Source organism: Carassius gibelio, chromosome A13 (genome assembly GCF_023724105.1).
Source record: "Carassius gibelio isolate Cgi1373 ecotype wild population from Czech Republic chromosome A13, carGib1.2-hapl.c, whole genome shotgun sequence".
Taxonomy (NCBI): domain Eukaryota; kingdom Metazoa; phylum Chordata; class Actinopteri; order Cypriniformes; family Cyprinidae; genus Carassius; species Carassius gibelio.
Window position 1 is genome coordinate 12,037,923 of NC_068383.1, and position 15,574 is coordinate 12,053,496.

General features: G+C 38.9%; 1 protein-coding gene across 9 annotated transcripts in view; it reads left to right on the top strand.

Moving 5' to 3' along the window:
- The window catches only part of smap1 (small ArfGAP 1), an 86,382-nt gene that overhangs the window by 4,598 nt on the left and 66,210 nt on the right, over positions 1 to 15,574 (top strand). For all 9 annotated transcript variants that reach the window (XM_052612974.1, XM_052612975.1, XM_052612976.1 and 6 more), the window contains exons 2-3: positions 13,066 to 13,199; positions 15,443 to 15,528. In XM_052612974.1, coding sequence (XP_052468934.1) covers positions 13,066 to 13,199; positions 15,443 to 15,528 — 220 coding nt within the window. The remainder of the gene's footprint in view (positions 1 to 13,065; positions 13,200 to 15,442; positions 15,529 to 15,574) is intronic.

The window sequence follows — 15,574 nt, forward strand, 5'->3', positions numbered from 1 at the left end:
TTTCAGTTTCGTGGTTCAATCCGATCGAGTGTTTACACGCATGCTCATTCGTATTAGAAGAGGAATAAACCACCCCCTTCAATCCGATCAAAATTTAATTCCGATTGAGCTCAATGGGATCGATTTAGGTGTTTATATGAACGTTTTTCAGTCCGATTGAGCCGTCAATCCGATTACAAACGGATTATTTGGGTGCATGTAAACGTAGCCAGCGTAGCTCACACTGCTGTGCATGCTGGGTAAAAGACAGACTGCAGTCATTGCGTCTTACACCGGTAGTTAATGATGATGTAGTAGTGGGTGGTGTGATTAGTATGTGTCCAGATCAGTGTCATGTTTTAGCTACCTCACAATTAGCGATCAGCTGTACTGTTGACGATGGTCAGCATTCATTATCGGTCAGATTTTCTGGTCAGATTCATCAAACCCCAGAGATAGTCATGGTCAAATCAGCCAATGGAAAGCAATGTCTACACATGATATCTATGTAGCTGCAGCCATTAAACACTTGAGTTGTTTGGGAATCTCTGTGGGCAGGCACAGATTCTGGGATTGCCTCTGGGCACTTCTAGTAACGAGTAAAGATTCAATCATAACTGCAAACCTCAAGACAGAAGACAGCAGAGAGTGCTATAGTGTTTGTGTCTTTCCTGCTTTAAGTGCTGAGAGAGGTGTGCATGTGCGGTTTCTATTTTGCATTGTGAGTGGCAACTGGAGAGTGTGGAGAGAGGAATCTATTTGATAGGCTCCCCATCCTTCACTTCCTCTTGCTCACGCACACACACCCCAAGGACAGAGAGGAAATGTGCTCTGGTACTTCCTCCTGTGCGCTCTCTTTCACACGGTCACTCACAGAGATAAGAACTGCTGAAAGTCTATGTCAGCATCTTTGTGGGTTTTGTTAATTTATATCCTCCTGAAGTTGTTGTGATTTGCAGAGAGCCTACATTTGAAAAGATGGCGAGTAAAAATATTACTGCTGTTATATTAACATGATTAATTTATGTGCTACTAATCACCCTCATCATGGATACATTTCATAGTGAGGGATTTTCCTATCACCTGTGCAAATCAGCCTTTAAGTCCTATTTTCATGTTTATTCCAAAATAAAGTGCTACTGCAGGTGTAACGCGGCTTGGCAAACTGAGATCAACAGCACAGAATGAGTAAGAAGCCATTCACACTGAATGTATTCTTGCTTTCAAAAGCATTCTAGGAAATGCAATGGAATGAAACCGAAAACAGAGAGTCAGCCAAAAAACGTCATTCAGCCTCTAATCTACCTCAAACAGATTAAACTTGATTGGAATCTTTTTTTGCTGTGGACTGTAGGCCAGTGATAGGCTTGTATTTATTGATATGTCATCTGCTAGAGTAATACCTGAATTAATTTAATTTGGGCTTTTTAAGTAAAAACTGATATGCAGTTATTTAATTGGAATATCATGTAATTTGATTAATTTTTAATTGACATGCATAATATCAAAGTATACATACTACTATTTTGGTTTTGAAATAGACACATTTTTTTTCAGCAAGGATGCATTAAATCTATAAACATGAAAGTAAAGACATTTTACAAAAACACATTTTTCATGGAAAGAAAAGAGTACTTTTATTATTTTCTTGCGTGCAAAACAGCTTATACAAATATATTTAAGAATTGTAATATTTCACAGTATATTTTTTTAATCAATAAATGCCTGTTTGAGCATAAGAGACTTCATTCAAAAACATTTATTAGAACCACACTTTTGAATGGTAGTGCATTTACTTGTAATTTATATTCAGTGATTTATTCTTCTTTATGCTAATATGCTTTGTTATATCTTCATTTGTCAGTATTGTCATGGATATCAGTATTTCTGGTTAGTTTTAATTGATTCATAGCCCTAATATCAGTGTAGTATAGTTTGTTGTTTAGATAGTAACTCTTCATTCCAGGCAATATCGGACCTCACCATAACATGCATCAGAAGGAATTCCCCTGCTGCGTGAAACAATACTCTTTGTGTCAGGAATGATGTGCATGATCGCTATCTCTGTGGGTGAATGCTAGGAATGCCTGCTATAGCAGCAGCTTCCTTTCCTTTGTGTTGTATTCTCAGCTTCTGATGAACAAGCTCAGGCTCGGTCTGAACACGCTAACCTTCAAAAAAAGAGATGATGTCATTCTCATATGAATTATGGCTTTAGTAATTAAAGGCAGACAAAAACATGATGTTCCTTATAGACTTGTTCTCGAAGGTTTTATGTAGGGCATGGAATGTGCACTAATGTAAAGTTTATTTTTTATTTTTTTAAGCCGATTATGGAAGGAAATCTGAGGAATTTGAGCAGTTTTGTCTTATGTTCTAATGTTCACAATTTAGCAGTGTTTTTTTGCAGACCTAATAGTAGTTATGTTAAATGTACTGAATGTGTCATTATATTTAGCAAATAAACTTTTTCTTTATAGTTAATAGTTACTTTATAGTTTCAAACGTCTGCTTCATTGTGATACCTCTAATCAAGAGTCGTTTAAAGAATAATTCAATAAAAGCTACAAGCAATTTAGCGACACATATGCTTCTCCTCCAGTGCTTCATTTTCCTGCCTTTTTTACGGCGTCTTTACCAGCTGGACTGGTTTTGGTTCGAGCAGCTGTTGTGCTCATTTATAATGCTTTTCAGACAGATTTCACTCAACTCAGAGCCTGGATCAGATTGGGCTGCATCCGGATGTCAGCGTGGAGGCTTTGAGTGCCGAGACTGGGGTTTTGGAGCCTGAGCGTGTTTGGTGGTGACCACGTGTGTCAGGTTCAGTTCAGTTCAGTCTTTCATGGCGTAGAAGTGAGCCAGTCTTGATAAACTTTCAGTCAAAGCTGTAGTTATTGAGAGAGTCTCTTCATTCAGATACAGAGGTTTAAGGTTACTCAGTGTAGGGTGCTATTCAATTATGAATAGATGTGTATATATTAAAATCTGTTTGCTCTTCCTCTCATCAAATCGATAGTGTCTTTAAGTGGTCTGGTAACATGTAAGGAACGCTCAGCGTGTTAAAGGACTTTCTGTTAGTTTGCCAGCAGGTGGTGTAAGAGAGACATTACTTTGTTTGCCCTACAATGTAAGTATGTGGTTATAGATTTATGTTCTGTGGATGGAACCCCATTGCCTACAGTCTTTTTGCTGAATATTGACAGGGATTTAGCCTTTTGTGTATCTGGCAGTGATTTAAAGGATTTGTTCTCTTCCAGAATAAAAAAACCCCCAGATAATTTACTCACCCCCATGTCATCCCAGATGTCTTTCTGTCTTCAGGTGCAAAGAAACACCTTTTTGTGGAAAACATTTCAAGATTTTTCTCCATATAATGTGCTTCATTGGTGGCCAAGGTCCAAACTGCAGTTTCAATGCAGCTTAATTAGATATTAGTTTGGTGAATGTGTTTGTGCTGGTATACCTCGTCTTATTCAGGACTGTTGGAGACAGCTGACTACTGAAGCTTTTTATATTCTTCATAATAATGTGATGGTTAGTTCACAACAGCGATAGAAATGAGCTTTTCTGTTAAAGGGGTATATTTACCACCTTAAATTGATTTTCAGGGGCATTTTTACCATTTATTTAGGTAATTTTGTCTTACCTTTTTAGACATATGCATCATCTTGTCAAATTCTTTAATCTGTAATTTCAGTTAATAATCAGAAATGATACTAATCAAAGAAGTATAAACAATCCATTTTTGCACTGTAGTGGCACATATGTTAGAATATATATAATTATTTTTTTAAAGAAATTATTACTTTTATTCAACAAGGATTCATTAAATTTAGTAAATATGTTAATATTGTTGAATACATCATTGTTAACATACTGACATCAGACAGTGCAAAAGTTTCCATAGCTTTTTAACATGCATTTTCAAATGTTCCCCATATTGTAGTGATCAGACGTTGAAAGTTATATCAGTCTCATGGCCTCTCACCAGTAGGGGGCAGCAAAGCACCACTCAAAGCCAAAGTGAACCAGCTCATCTATCCTTTCTGTTCTGTTTAAACTTTAACGATTCAGGCTTCTTGGCTGCAGGTCACATTATCCAAAACTTGATTTTAAAACCCTATTATGAGACCAGTGTGTACGATTAAAGTTGTTCACAGAGGTCACAGTGAGTTGGCTTTTCTCTCTCATGGTCACTTGCAGTCGTTCTTCTCTTTTCTACCTGACATAACAGCCACCGTGCTGAGACCTTTTCTCCACACCCAGATGCACTGCCTTTCTTTCCCTCACCTGTCACAGATAGCACATGCGCGCGCACACACCTTCCTTTTCAGTCTCTGTCAGACGTCTGTCTCCTGCTAGGCTGGAATAGAGGGCTCTAATTTCATGCTCTACTAGTCTTCCCTCTGTGAGGCCGAACTCCACTGTCACTCAGTTGGACTCCACTGCCAGTTTTGAGATGCCGTGTGTGTGTGTGTGTGTGTGTGTATGTGTGTGTTGTGCCTCAGGAGAGCGGCAGAGCGGAGCTTTCCTTTGAACAGGGTCTGTTTTTTTCCTCTAATGAAGAAGTTTGTTCTCTCAGGATCCCTGTGTTGGGGTTTAATCTTTAATTGAAGTCTTAATTTGTTTGGGGGGCTTTGTCACATGGTGTCTGCTGTTTAGAGCTTGTGTCTGAAGATGAAGGTCTTGGCAAATTTAGTGTGTGTTTGAGGTTGCTTTGCTTTGGTTTCAGGTCTGAAAGATCATAGAGCGTTTACTGCTTCTCAAAAGATCGCTTCATTTCATCTCTTGTTTTTGTCTTTGGCGACAATCCACGAGCTGCTGTTTTATGTAAATGAAGTATTTCAGTCATCGTTCTGCTGACTGTGGCGCAATAATATTGTGGTTTTTCTGTGGCTGTCTGGGACACTTTGACGGGTGTAGGAGAAGTAATGAAGTATATGTGGAGTGGCACAGCAGGTCTGCAAAGCTCCTACTGTTCTCAGCATTTACCTGTTTTACTTTCTTTCTTCCGTTTCTTCTTTCAAGATGTCTGGAACCAGTTTTGCTGTCCATTTACTTCCATTACATGGAAAAATAAAATAAAATAAATGGAGGCATTTCTCAAAATATCATGTCATGTTCCACAGAATAAAGAAAGCTATATAGGTTTGGAATAACTTGAGGGTGAGTGAATAATGACAGAAGAGGGTCATGTTTGATCCGATTTGACCAATTAGTTGCCCTTCACATGCCTCACTTTTTGCTGCCTTGTGTCAGCTTTGTAGACATTCTTGTGTTAGCACATAGACTGTATAAAAACCTGGACGTAGTGTCCGTGACGTCACCCGTAGACCCCTGAAGTTTGGTTTCTGAAGCTTAAAGTGTGCAGGGCCGTCGCCATCTTGGCAGCGCGTCACCGCGCGACTCTCCCGGACAATCAAAAATGGGCAAAAAGGCAGGAGCTACTTGCTGAAGCCACGCCCACCTATCGCGTCGGCAGTGTCCGCAGTGGCAATCCACCTGTCACTCAAGTGGCCAGGCCCTTAATTATGCAGAACTTTAAGTCTTAACATAATTTTAACGGATGAGTAATACAAAAATGTACCCCCTCACAGTTGTCATGAATGGCAAAATTAGCTATATAGACCAAAATAATTTTTTGAACCAGGCTGTAAACAGTTTTTTTTATGCTGTAAAGTTGGCCATTTTAACATGGGGAGTCTATGGGACTGACTCTCTTCTGCAGCCAGCCTCAAGCGGCCAGTCGATGAATTGCAGTTTTAGTCACTTCCTTATTGGCTTCAGGAGAGAGAGCGGGAGACTTGGGAGGTTGGGACTCGGTTAGCCATCACCCGATCATTGTGTGCCTCCAGGAGGCGCTGTGAGAATGTGGTATATTTAAAGCAGTGCAATGAAGTCCTAATAGTTCTTTAAATTCACATCCATCTGAATGAAAGCTATGAGGTCAGCTCAGAAATGACCTGAACCTAAATCACCTCTCCTCTCTCCCCTGCTCTTTCTTTCTTTTTCATTTCTGACCCCTCTATTGAAAAAAAAAATGATGTGACATTCAGCCAAGTGTGGTGACCCATGCTCAGAATTCGTGCTCTGCATTTAACCCATCTAAAGTGCACACACACAGAGCAGTGAACACACACACACACACACACACACACACTGTGAACACACACCCAGAGCAGTGGGCAGTCATTTATGCTGTGGCGCCCAGGGAGCAGTTGGGGGTTCGATGCCTTGCTCAAGGGCACCTCAGTCGTGTTATTGTGGATCCGACATTCGAACCCACAACCTTAGGGTTAGGAGTCAAACTCTCTAACCACCAGGCCACTAGGCCACGACTTCCACTGCCTTAAGTATCTTGCCATCACCGGGGCGGACTGATCAATCTCTTTGGTGTGTTTTTTGGAAGCACCAGCTGAGAATGTGACAGGTGGTAATTTGGTGAAGCCCTGTGTTCACGGGTACATTTATTGCTTTCAGTCTATTTCAGGATGTTACTCTCGTTCCCTCATGTAGTTCAGAGGAAAGCTAGTCTATATGTATTCAGTGTAAGCGTTTCATCTCACGGTTAGTTTTCAGATAAATTCTCTTGCCTCTGTGGGTCACTGCCTATCTGTTACGGTTGGTATTTAGAGACGCTTGCCGTGCACTTCTGTTTCACACTTGGTTTTTGAGTTTATTTCCTTGTGTGTGGGTCTTGTTTTGAGGGGGCTGAGCAGGGGATAGGAATGATCTGAACATACTCCCAGGCGCTGCAAACCATAATTTAACAGTTCCAGTATATTTCTTGACTCCCACTAACACCTATTAGTTGTGTTACCATACTGTGCTGTGGAAGATGGGTGATTTAAGTTCAGGATAATGCATGATGCTAGGATGGCCCATTTTGGATGCTTCTGTCCCATTTATAATGCCCTTTTGCACTATTTGTGACCGTTCAGAACCAACAACCGTTTGAAAAGAAACAATGTATACGTATGAAGCTATTCAGACATGAACTCTTTGAACTTCTGGCATAACCCTTAATTAGAAAGTTTAAAATATGTATAAAAATGTTCAGTAAACATTCACACTTTTGCTTTTTATGAAACACAGTTTATTCTTATCAATAGCATATATATTATATATATATATATATATATATATATATATATATATATATATATATATATATATATGTATATATATATATATATATATATATATATATATATATATATATATATTACTCGCACTACTGTTCAGAATTTGCAAGCTTTAAGATTTTTTGAATCTTTTTAATGTTAATAATATATTTGAAAATGCAATTTACACCTTTGATGGCAAAGCTGAATTTTCAGTAGTTATTACTCCAGTGGAGCTTAAGTGCCAAATGAATCATAGAAATTGTAATATGCTGATTTGCTACTGAAGAAGCATTGATTAAGATTATCAATGTTGATTATCTATTTTATATAAATATATATATATATATATATATATATATATATATATATATATATATATATATATATATATATATATATATATATATATATATATATATATATATAAACAGCTAGAATCCACACTAATGGGTACGGCTGTGATGGACGGGGCAGAGCCACATATTCCCCACTATATGCTCTGCCATTACATAACCAGACACATTTTCTTCTCCAGTTGTGGATAACAAATACATGCACATTCACAGTCTGTAATTTAGTGTTGAAAAGGTGCGGGCTGAGATGAATGTGTGCCGTGTTCTCTGTGTGATGTTGTCGTTTTCTGCCATCACCTTTTTTAATGAGAGAAAAATGGAGGCTTTTAAGAAAATGGCAGCAGCACTTCTAAAAGGCTCAATGGGTGACCTTATGCAGTCCAAAAGTGTGGGTATGAATGTGTGTACATGCCCACATTAAGTTGTGTGCTTGACAGACTGCTGTGCCAATTCACTCTTTGGACCTGAAGTCGAGGCAGAGTGCCACCACAGGAGGCTCCTGCCGCCCCTCTTCCTGTTTTTTACTAACCTACTGACACACACACACACACTTACAGACACAGAGTCTTCTAAAGGGGTCATCGGATGCAAAATTAAGCGATTGAGGTGTTTTGTTGTTAGATGTAATGATGAACATAGCAGTCGTCATTTACTCCCGACGTCTGAGCCACTGAAGATACAGAGGATTAACGTTAATTTCGTTTGAAAGGAATACGCCGATCACCGATCTGCCTTAACCCATATATGTTTGCATGAATCATTTGTGATCGATCGAATCTACAGGAGTATAAGGATTTTTTTATTAAGCTTTGCAAAGGCCTTTCCTAAAATAGTTTAGTGCTAGTAAGCAAGTTTCACAACTGAAGTTTACTGCAAGACTGCAAGAACTAAATTTGGGTGTGTCTGATTAGTGGACATACAAAATCTGCAGGGCAGAGGGTCCTCCAGGACAGGTTTGGGAAGCACTGATCTAGTGGAACTGCACTAAGAGTGTGTGTGGCCAGCATTGCTGCAGTGCATTCTGGGTTACCTGCATACACACATTGATGGACCTTTGGCAGGGTTGATGCCATATTCCGTTTGACTCAAATAAAAACATGGCTGTAAGAGGCTTCTTGTTGGGCAAGTTGGTGTCAGTTTATTCAGTAGGGAAAATGTCTGACCAAAAAATGCCATCGTGGAGTTTCATCTATAATTATAATACCTATATATTTTCCAGCTTTTTGTTGCCGATTTCCTGATTGAAAATAAAATATTATATATATAAATTATATCTGATTTTATATTTATGTTTTATGCTAACCAAGGCTGCATTTATTTGATCAGAAATGCAGTAAAACCAGTTATATTATAAAATATAATACCCCACATACTACCTCTATTGTACATACAAGCAAGGTTTTTATTTATTTTTTATTTTTTACAGTTTTTTCCTATTCAGCTGTTAAAAGCAAGTCAGGTGGAGTGGAGGGCAGCAGTGCGGGGTCTGAAACACAACAACTGGCCTGTGTCCCTGGACCAGATGGGTACAATCAGCACCAGCCTTTTGAAGTGTTACCCGAGCATAGCTGGAGGGTCCTCCAGTTCTTTGAGGTTTCTGAGTGAAGTACAGTGGCGCTCTCTTCTCCTGTTTTTTCTTCTTATCCCTTTCTTTCTCCCTCTGTCCTCCTCCTCTCTCTCTCTCCACCCTCTTTGGCAGAGAGGGATTAGAAAGGAAGTAAAGTGAGGGGCTCTCATCGACACAGTTACCCACTCCCCCAGAACTGAAAGATGGAGGGCAGAAGGGACTATTGTTTATTTTGACAAATGCTCTCCTGTAGCCTTGAAGGTGACTTTGACGAAATGATGTAGCCACTCAATTTTCAGCGAGACAGGTGCTACAATGGCACAAATGACGTGTGTGTATGTGTTTGGCACATCTTATATCAGCCGTGTCCCATTGTTTATGTTCGTTCAATGCAGGCAAATGAGCTACAGGCTTATAACTCTAGGCTGACTCCTCAGTGAAGTAGGTAGAGACCTGGGGACCACAGAGGCAACTGTTAATCTCCCGCTGTACCTACATGCACAAAGTCCCAGCGAGCCCTGCACTGGATGTTTAGACACTGAATAATTTATTTAGACTGCCTTTTAATTGAGTTTTCAGGGGAGGGCTGCCTCGCGCACCCAGGGTGCTCTGTGTTTGTAGGCTTTCCCAAAAATATGTTATCTCACTACCCAGCTGCTGAAAGCATCCTTTGCTTGTTCTCCGCAGGTCTAAATATAGTGCGCCTCAGCCTTTCTGTGGAATTTTTATACAGCACTTTCTCTTTTGCATCCTTTTACCATGGACTTGTTTACAGCATCCATTTGCAGTTTCATTGAGTTGAATGATTGGTGAATTATTAGCCAGTGAACGGTGAATGAGGGGCTCGCTCGCATCGCTCTACATCTGCTGCGACCAGCTGTGGAGATAATGAATGGACTGGGGAAGAGGAAAATGAGAGGAAGTGGACCACGATGACATGTGACATCTGAGAATCTGAAATTGCCCCTTTTGGACGCTAGAGGCCGTCATCCATCCTTGGAGAATGGAAAAGCTCAGACGGGATCATAGGTCATGACCTGTCTTGCTCGCAACCTCTACCAGTTCCCCTCCATCACGACACTTTCTGTTTATGTAGACATGTCTGTCTTCAGTGCTGCGAGAAAGACAGTGGTTAGATTTTCAATATGGCTCATCCAATAATATCTTTTATAATTTAGTACTGTTAGAAATCTTTTAACTTAAATGGTACACAGTGTCAGACAGCTGTTGGTGCCAGATGTTTTACATTCATTAGTTATTTTGAATCTTCCAAAGAGATGTTTAATTAGTAAAATGTTGAATTATTGAATTAAATTGGCTTTTTTTTAATTAAATTATTCTAAGTATGTAATATTTTTTATTATTTAATTTTACCATGATATAAAATTGCTACAAAATGGCTAAAATTTGGTTATGCTACCCACTCCTGTGTCTCAGGTAAACCAAACACAAGTCAGGGAAATACATACAGGCCTATCACTCCTCCGGTACTCTTTCATAGTACCAGAACTAATTGTGGAACTACCCACTTTTGGGCGTTTTCACACCGCTGGAACTAGGTGTGATTTTAGTATTGGACTGTCTTTGTCGAGAACCAAATTAGCTCCTACTCCGGAGCAGGGTCTAAACTGCACAATTGGTACTACCCGTGGTGTAAGTAGACATTGGCCAGATGCGTTCGAAAATGCCTTCACCCGCCATGATTTAAAACGCTGTGTAAACACACTGTAAATATTGTGACAACTTATTTCTCAAGTATGATGAACAGCGATAAATATGCGGACGCTGAAGTGCAGGCACTTGTTGCAACTGCCAGTTGTCGCTGAAGATTCTTAGTCCTCCTTTCCGTTCTTTCAGTCACTTTACGCATACGTCGACATTCCATGTCCATTATTGTGAAACATGTAAGACACAACAAAAACACAGCTCCGATAACAGCATCTTCCATCCTCCTGTTGTCAACGTTGTTCTCTGTTAACGTTGTTGAACGCCGCGCACAAATGACATCACTGTCGACTGGCTTACGTCACGTCCTAGTACACACTGTCGGTGTGAATCCAACCCTCTAAATGGTACTGGGAAATAGTTTGCGCAAAATCGCCCCAGTACTTTAGTACTGTACATTTAGTTCTGCAAATAAAGCGGTGCTAAAGGCCCTATAGAAATCAATCTTAAATGCGTTCATATAATTTGTTTTAGATAATCTTGATTCTTTAGTGAAAATATTCTTAGTGAGTGAGTTTTCTATTCAAGTATTTATAAGAGGAACCCTTTAAGTCATAGATAAATTATGGAAATGTATTAGTCAGAAGGTGTGGGAACCCTGAAATAAGCATATCCAGTCCCCACTGCAGCATTTCAGTCCAGCTGGGAGGGTGTGGATAGAGTTCTTCCAGCACTTCCCCTCTGCAGGGGCAGTCAATGACAAATTAACCCTCTTTAATTGTGGGTGAGTTATGCAGCTCCTGGTGCAGCGGTGTGAGACACAATCTTGCAGCCTTTTATTGGGCTAATAAATCTGGGAGGGTGGCAGACGGAGCCTGTGCAGCCAGCCGGATGGTAGTTTGGGGTGGGCGAGAGATAAGAGACTGGAAACCCACCATCTCTAATTACCGCAGTTTTCGCCAAAATTTTTCCAGCGCGTTGGGGGAATCTTATCAGCTTGTTCACGCATCGCCCATCCTCTTTTGTCATCTGAGCACAGAACAGAAGCAAGATAGCCATTAATCCCCTGGGCAATCATGCAAGATAAATTATGAACATGCTTAAAAGTGAAGAAACAGTGCGGTATTGTTTGTGATGCTAATAGCTGTACTTGTAGTGTATGTGCGTTATTGTGCACGATTCTTCTATTCAGGAGCTGTGTGGGTGGCGCTACCAGGGTCAGTGGTTTACTCTACTGCTGCCTGATGAGCATGCAAACCCATGCCAGGCGTCCTGCAGGCAGAATACAGACCCCCAACCAACCTACACCCCCCACCCCATGCCCCCCTGCAACCACGGATATGGCTCCATGCTGCGAGAGAGCGTGAGACAGAGGTAGTGTATTGGAAGTGTCCTAAGATGGCTGACAGGTGTACATAAAGTCAAAGAGGGCGGACCCTGTGATTTATAGCGCGTCAGGAGCAGTGCCCTAACCAATGCCAACCGTCCAGCCGAGAGCTGTCAGGGCCACTCCAGTTCGCCCACACCCCCCAATACATTCACTTCCATGTGCAACTTTTCACTGAAATATACACTACCTCCATCTCTGTTTTTGTTAGCGTCTGAAGTCAGATCACTATCATCCACCCCCGTACTATTACAGTCACTTCTGAGAGCTTAATATTGCACACCAGGCTTAAGATAATCACATGCGGTCTGTATTGTAGCACAATTCACATTTTTCTTCTCCCTTTTTTTCAGTGGTTGATGAGATCAGGAGTCTCACAATGTAGTTTCACTGTTTTATTTGGTTTCCTGCGGCTATCGACTGTTGAGTCAGGTGGGCTACCTGCTGCATTCATCCGGCGCTTCATCCGGATTGAATTTTATTATTACGAGTGCAAAATTCCATCGCTTAGATATTGGTTTTCAGCATCACAGCACAATTTGGTTTATTCGAAGCCATGGCAATGCAGAATTACATGATGGAGCTTGAGGCGGCGTACCGACGAAATATGCTACCTACACGAAAAATATATTTGCATTGTTTTAAGGGTATGTTCAGGGTAAGGGTAGGTATGGATGGGTATGTTTAGGTAGGGGTAGGTATGGACATTAAAAAAATCCCCAAACCACATGAATAAGATGCTGGTAGCACAATCTGATAGGTAAGATATTTTACTATCGATTTGTGCTACCTGTCTTTTCAATGGGAGGTAGCACAATCTGAGCAGGTAGCACAAATTGTCAGAACAGGGGCTCCGCGACTCAGAAGATATATTTTAAACCACTGTTCTGTCACTGCCTGTTATGATTGCGTTATCGGTTTCAGATAATGGGAAGTGCTTTACTGCAGGTCTAAAATCTGTCTCTTTTTCTCTCTCTTTCACCGCAGGACCTCGATGGGCCTCTTGGAATCTTGGTGTGTTTGTTTGTATCCGCTGTGCTGGAATACACCGGAATCTGGGAGTGCATATATCACGTGTCAAATCAGTCAACCTGGATCAATGGACCCCCGAGCAGATACAAGTATGTGTGTTTTTGTGTTACTTTTTTACTATGTTTGTTGCCTTTCACTTTCTTCTGGGGCTCAGCAGGATGTTTGGGGGCGTGTTGATGACCCAACACTCATTCAGCAGTACTGCTCTTTCATAGTGTCTCACATTTGTTCATCACATGCGCTACTGTTCAAAAAGTTGGAAGAATGTCTTAATGTTTTCGAAAAAAGTTTCTTTTACTTAACGAAGCTTCTTTTATTTTAACAAAACAAATACAGTAAAACAATAATATTGTAAATGGTTATTTCAGTCTTATATTATATATTATTCAGAAATAATTGTAATATGCTGATTTGCTGCTCAGGAAATATCTTATTACTAACTTTTTATTTATTGTTCTTTTTTGTTTGCTTGTTTGTTGTTGTTTTTTTCAGGCAGAAACCAGGATGTATTTGAAATAGAAATCTTTTGTAACATTATAAATAATTTACTCTGACACTTAATTATTGTCAATTAATTTAACTTTAATATAATGTATCATTGTTGAATGTAATAATTAATTTAGCTGGAAAAAAATGACCCCAAACTTTTGAATTGCAGTGTACATTTATTTTTGTCTTTGAAATATATCGAAATTCCCGTCGAGACCAATGATTAATTTTACAGAAAGACTGATATTATAAATGTATAGTATGAATAGGAAATTAAAACACGCTAAAACTAAGATAAATATTTTACCAGTGAGTTTAGACCTCATAACATTATAAGTTGTAGTGCGATTTATTAAATATATATAATATTATAAATTATATTATATTAGCTATATTATTACTTAATTTTTTTTTTTTTTACTTTTATTTAAATATAGACTAACATTTCCATTCCAAATAACATAATATAAAAATGTAGAGATACAATTGCTGATTTCTCTTTGCATGTTTTTGCCAAATTAATGTTTTTTATCCAAATTGCAAACCCTTCAAATATCAGGGTTTAGGGGGTGAATCCGTATTTAGAAAGGCATGAAAAAACGGTTTACAGTACATCAAATTTCACTTACCACATTAAACAGAGTTAGGAGAGATGACGGCGAATGATCTCCACTTTACATATTAATTGACGTTTTGGATGGATAATTAATTCTTGATGGGTAATTACTTGTCTGTTCAGCATCTTCTCTTCCTTCAGTCTGATCCATCCTTATATTAATTTGTCTCTTACAGACTTTGATGTACGTGGCATTGAAATGATAATGCAAATGTGCGTAATTTGTTCGAAATAGCCTCCACTTTTGATTAAGAATCAAGGCAATAAACTCACACAGACAACTGAGCTTGCAACAAAAGTTTTTTTTTTATTAATTATTATTATTATTATTTTAAATCTGTTTCAGGTTAAAAGGTCATGCATTTTACCACTAGCTTTATTGGGAAGTTAGAAACTGTGATGTGTGGCATGAATCACGGTACAGATATTTTGCACCATCACTCCTGTTGCCCCAGTGATTGTGCACACAGCAACCAATCAAATTCCACCACCTCAAAGAATGAATGAGGTCGCTCTTTATTTAGAGGTCATTGCAGTAATTCGACATTGAGAGAGAAAGAGAGATCAATAGAACTCTTTTTAGGGGTCTATAATGAATGCGTAGCAGCATAATATATACTTAATATTTTTCAATAAGGTCATCATTTATGCATTTTAAATTATGTGAGGGGAAACATTGTACAAAGATGCATCGGTTTCAGAGATTATACTTATTAAAATACCTGCTTCTACATTAATTGAACTTGATGATTTTTTGTATTGATCGTATAAAGAGTTTGTGCTGTAAGTTTTGAGTTTCTGTAATTTTAATAGTGGACTTGTACACTAGTTGAGTTTGGGACATGTTGACAAAACTGTGAAAGTGTGTTTGTGAATTGATTGTCAGTTTCCAGCTGAAATAAAACATTCACAATATTTTTGTAAAGAAAACTATAATACAACATATTTTTTATAATATTTTACACAATATTACATTTATAATACAAAATATATCAAAATATTTGTTTCTAACATTTAATGTGTTGCTTAAAATAAAATGTGTGATTTTTGGGGTACTTGAGCTCTGATGTGTGTTAACATTTTTTTTTTAAATAATTTTATTTATTTACTTATTTAGGTTCTTGCATTTTCTCCTTTAGGATGGACTTGGGAATAAATGGATGGTTTGTGTTGTTCCTCTTTTTCACCTGTAATCTCTTTTTGTTTTGTCTGTCTTTCTCTGTTTAGAGTGTGCAGAACATGGGCAACACCAAAGCAAGACATCTGTATGAAGCTCATCTCCCAGAAAACTTCAGACGGCCGCAAACTGACCAGTATCCTTGAGTCTACCTGTATTTTCATTTGTAAATTGTCATTACA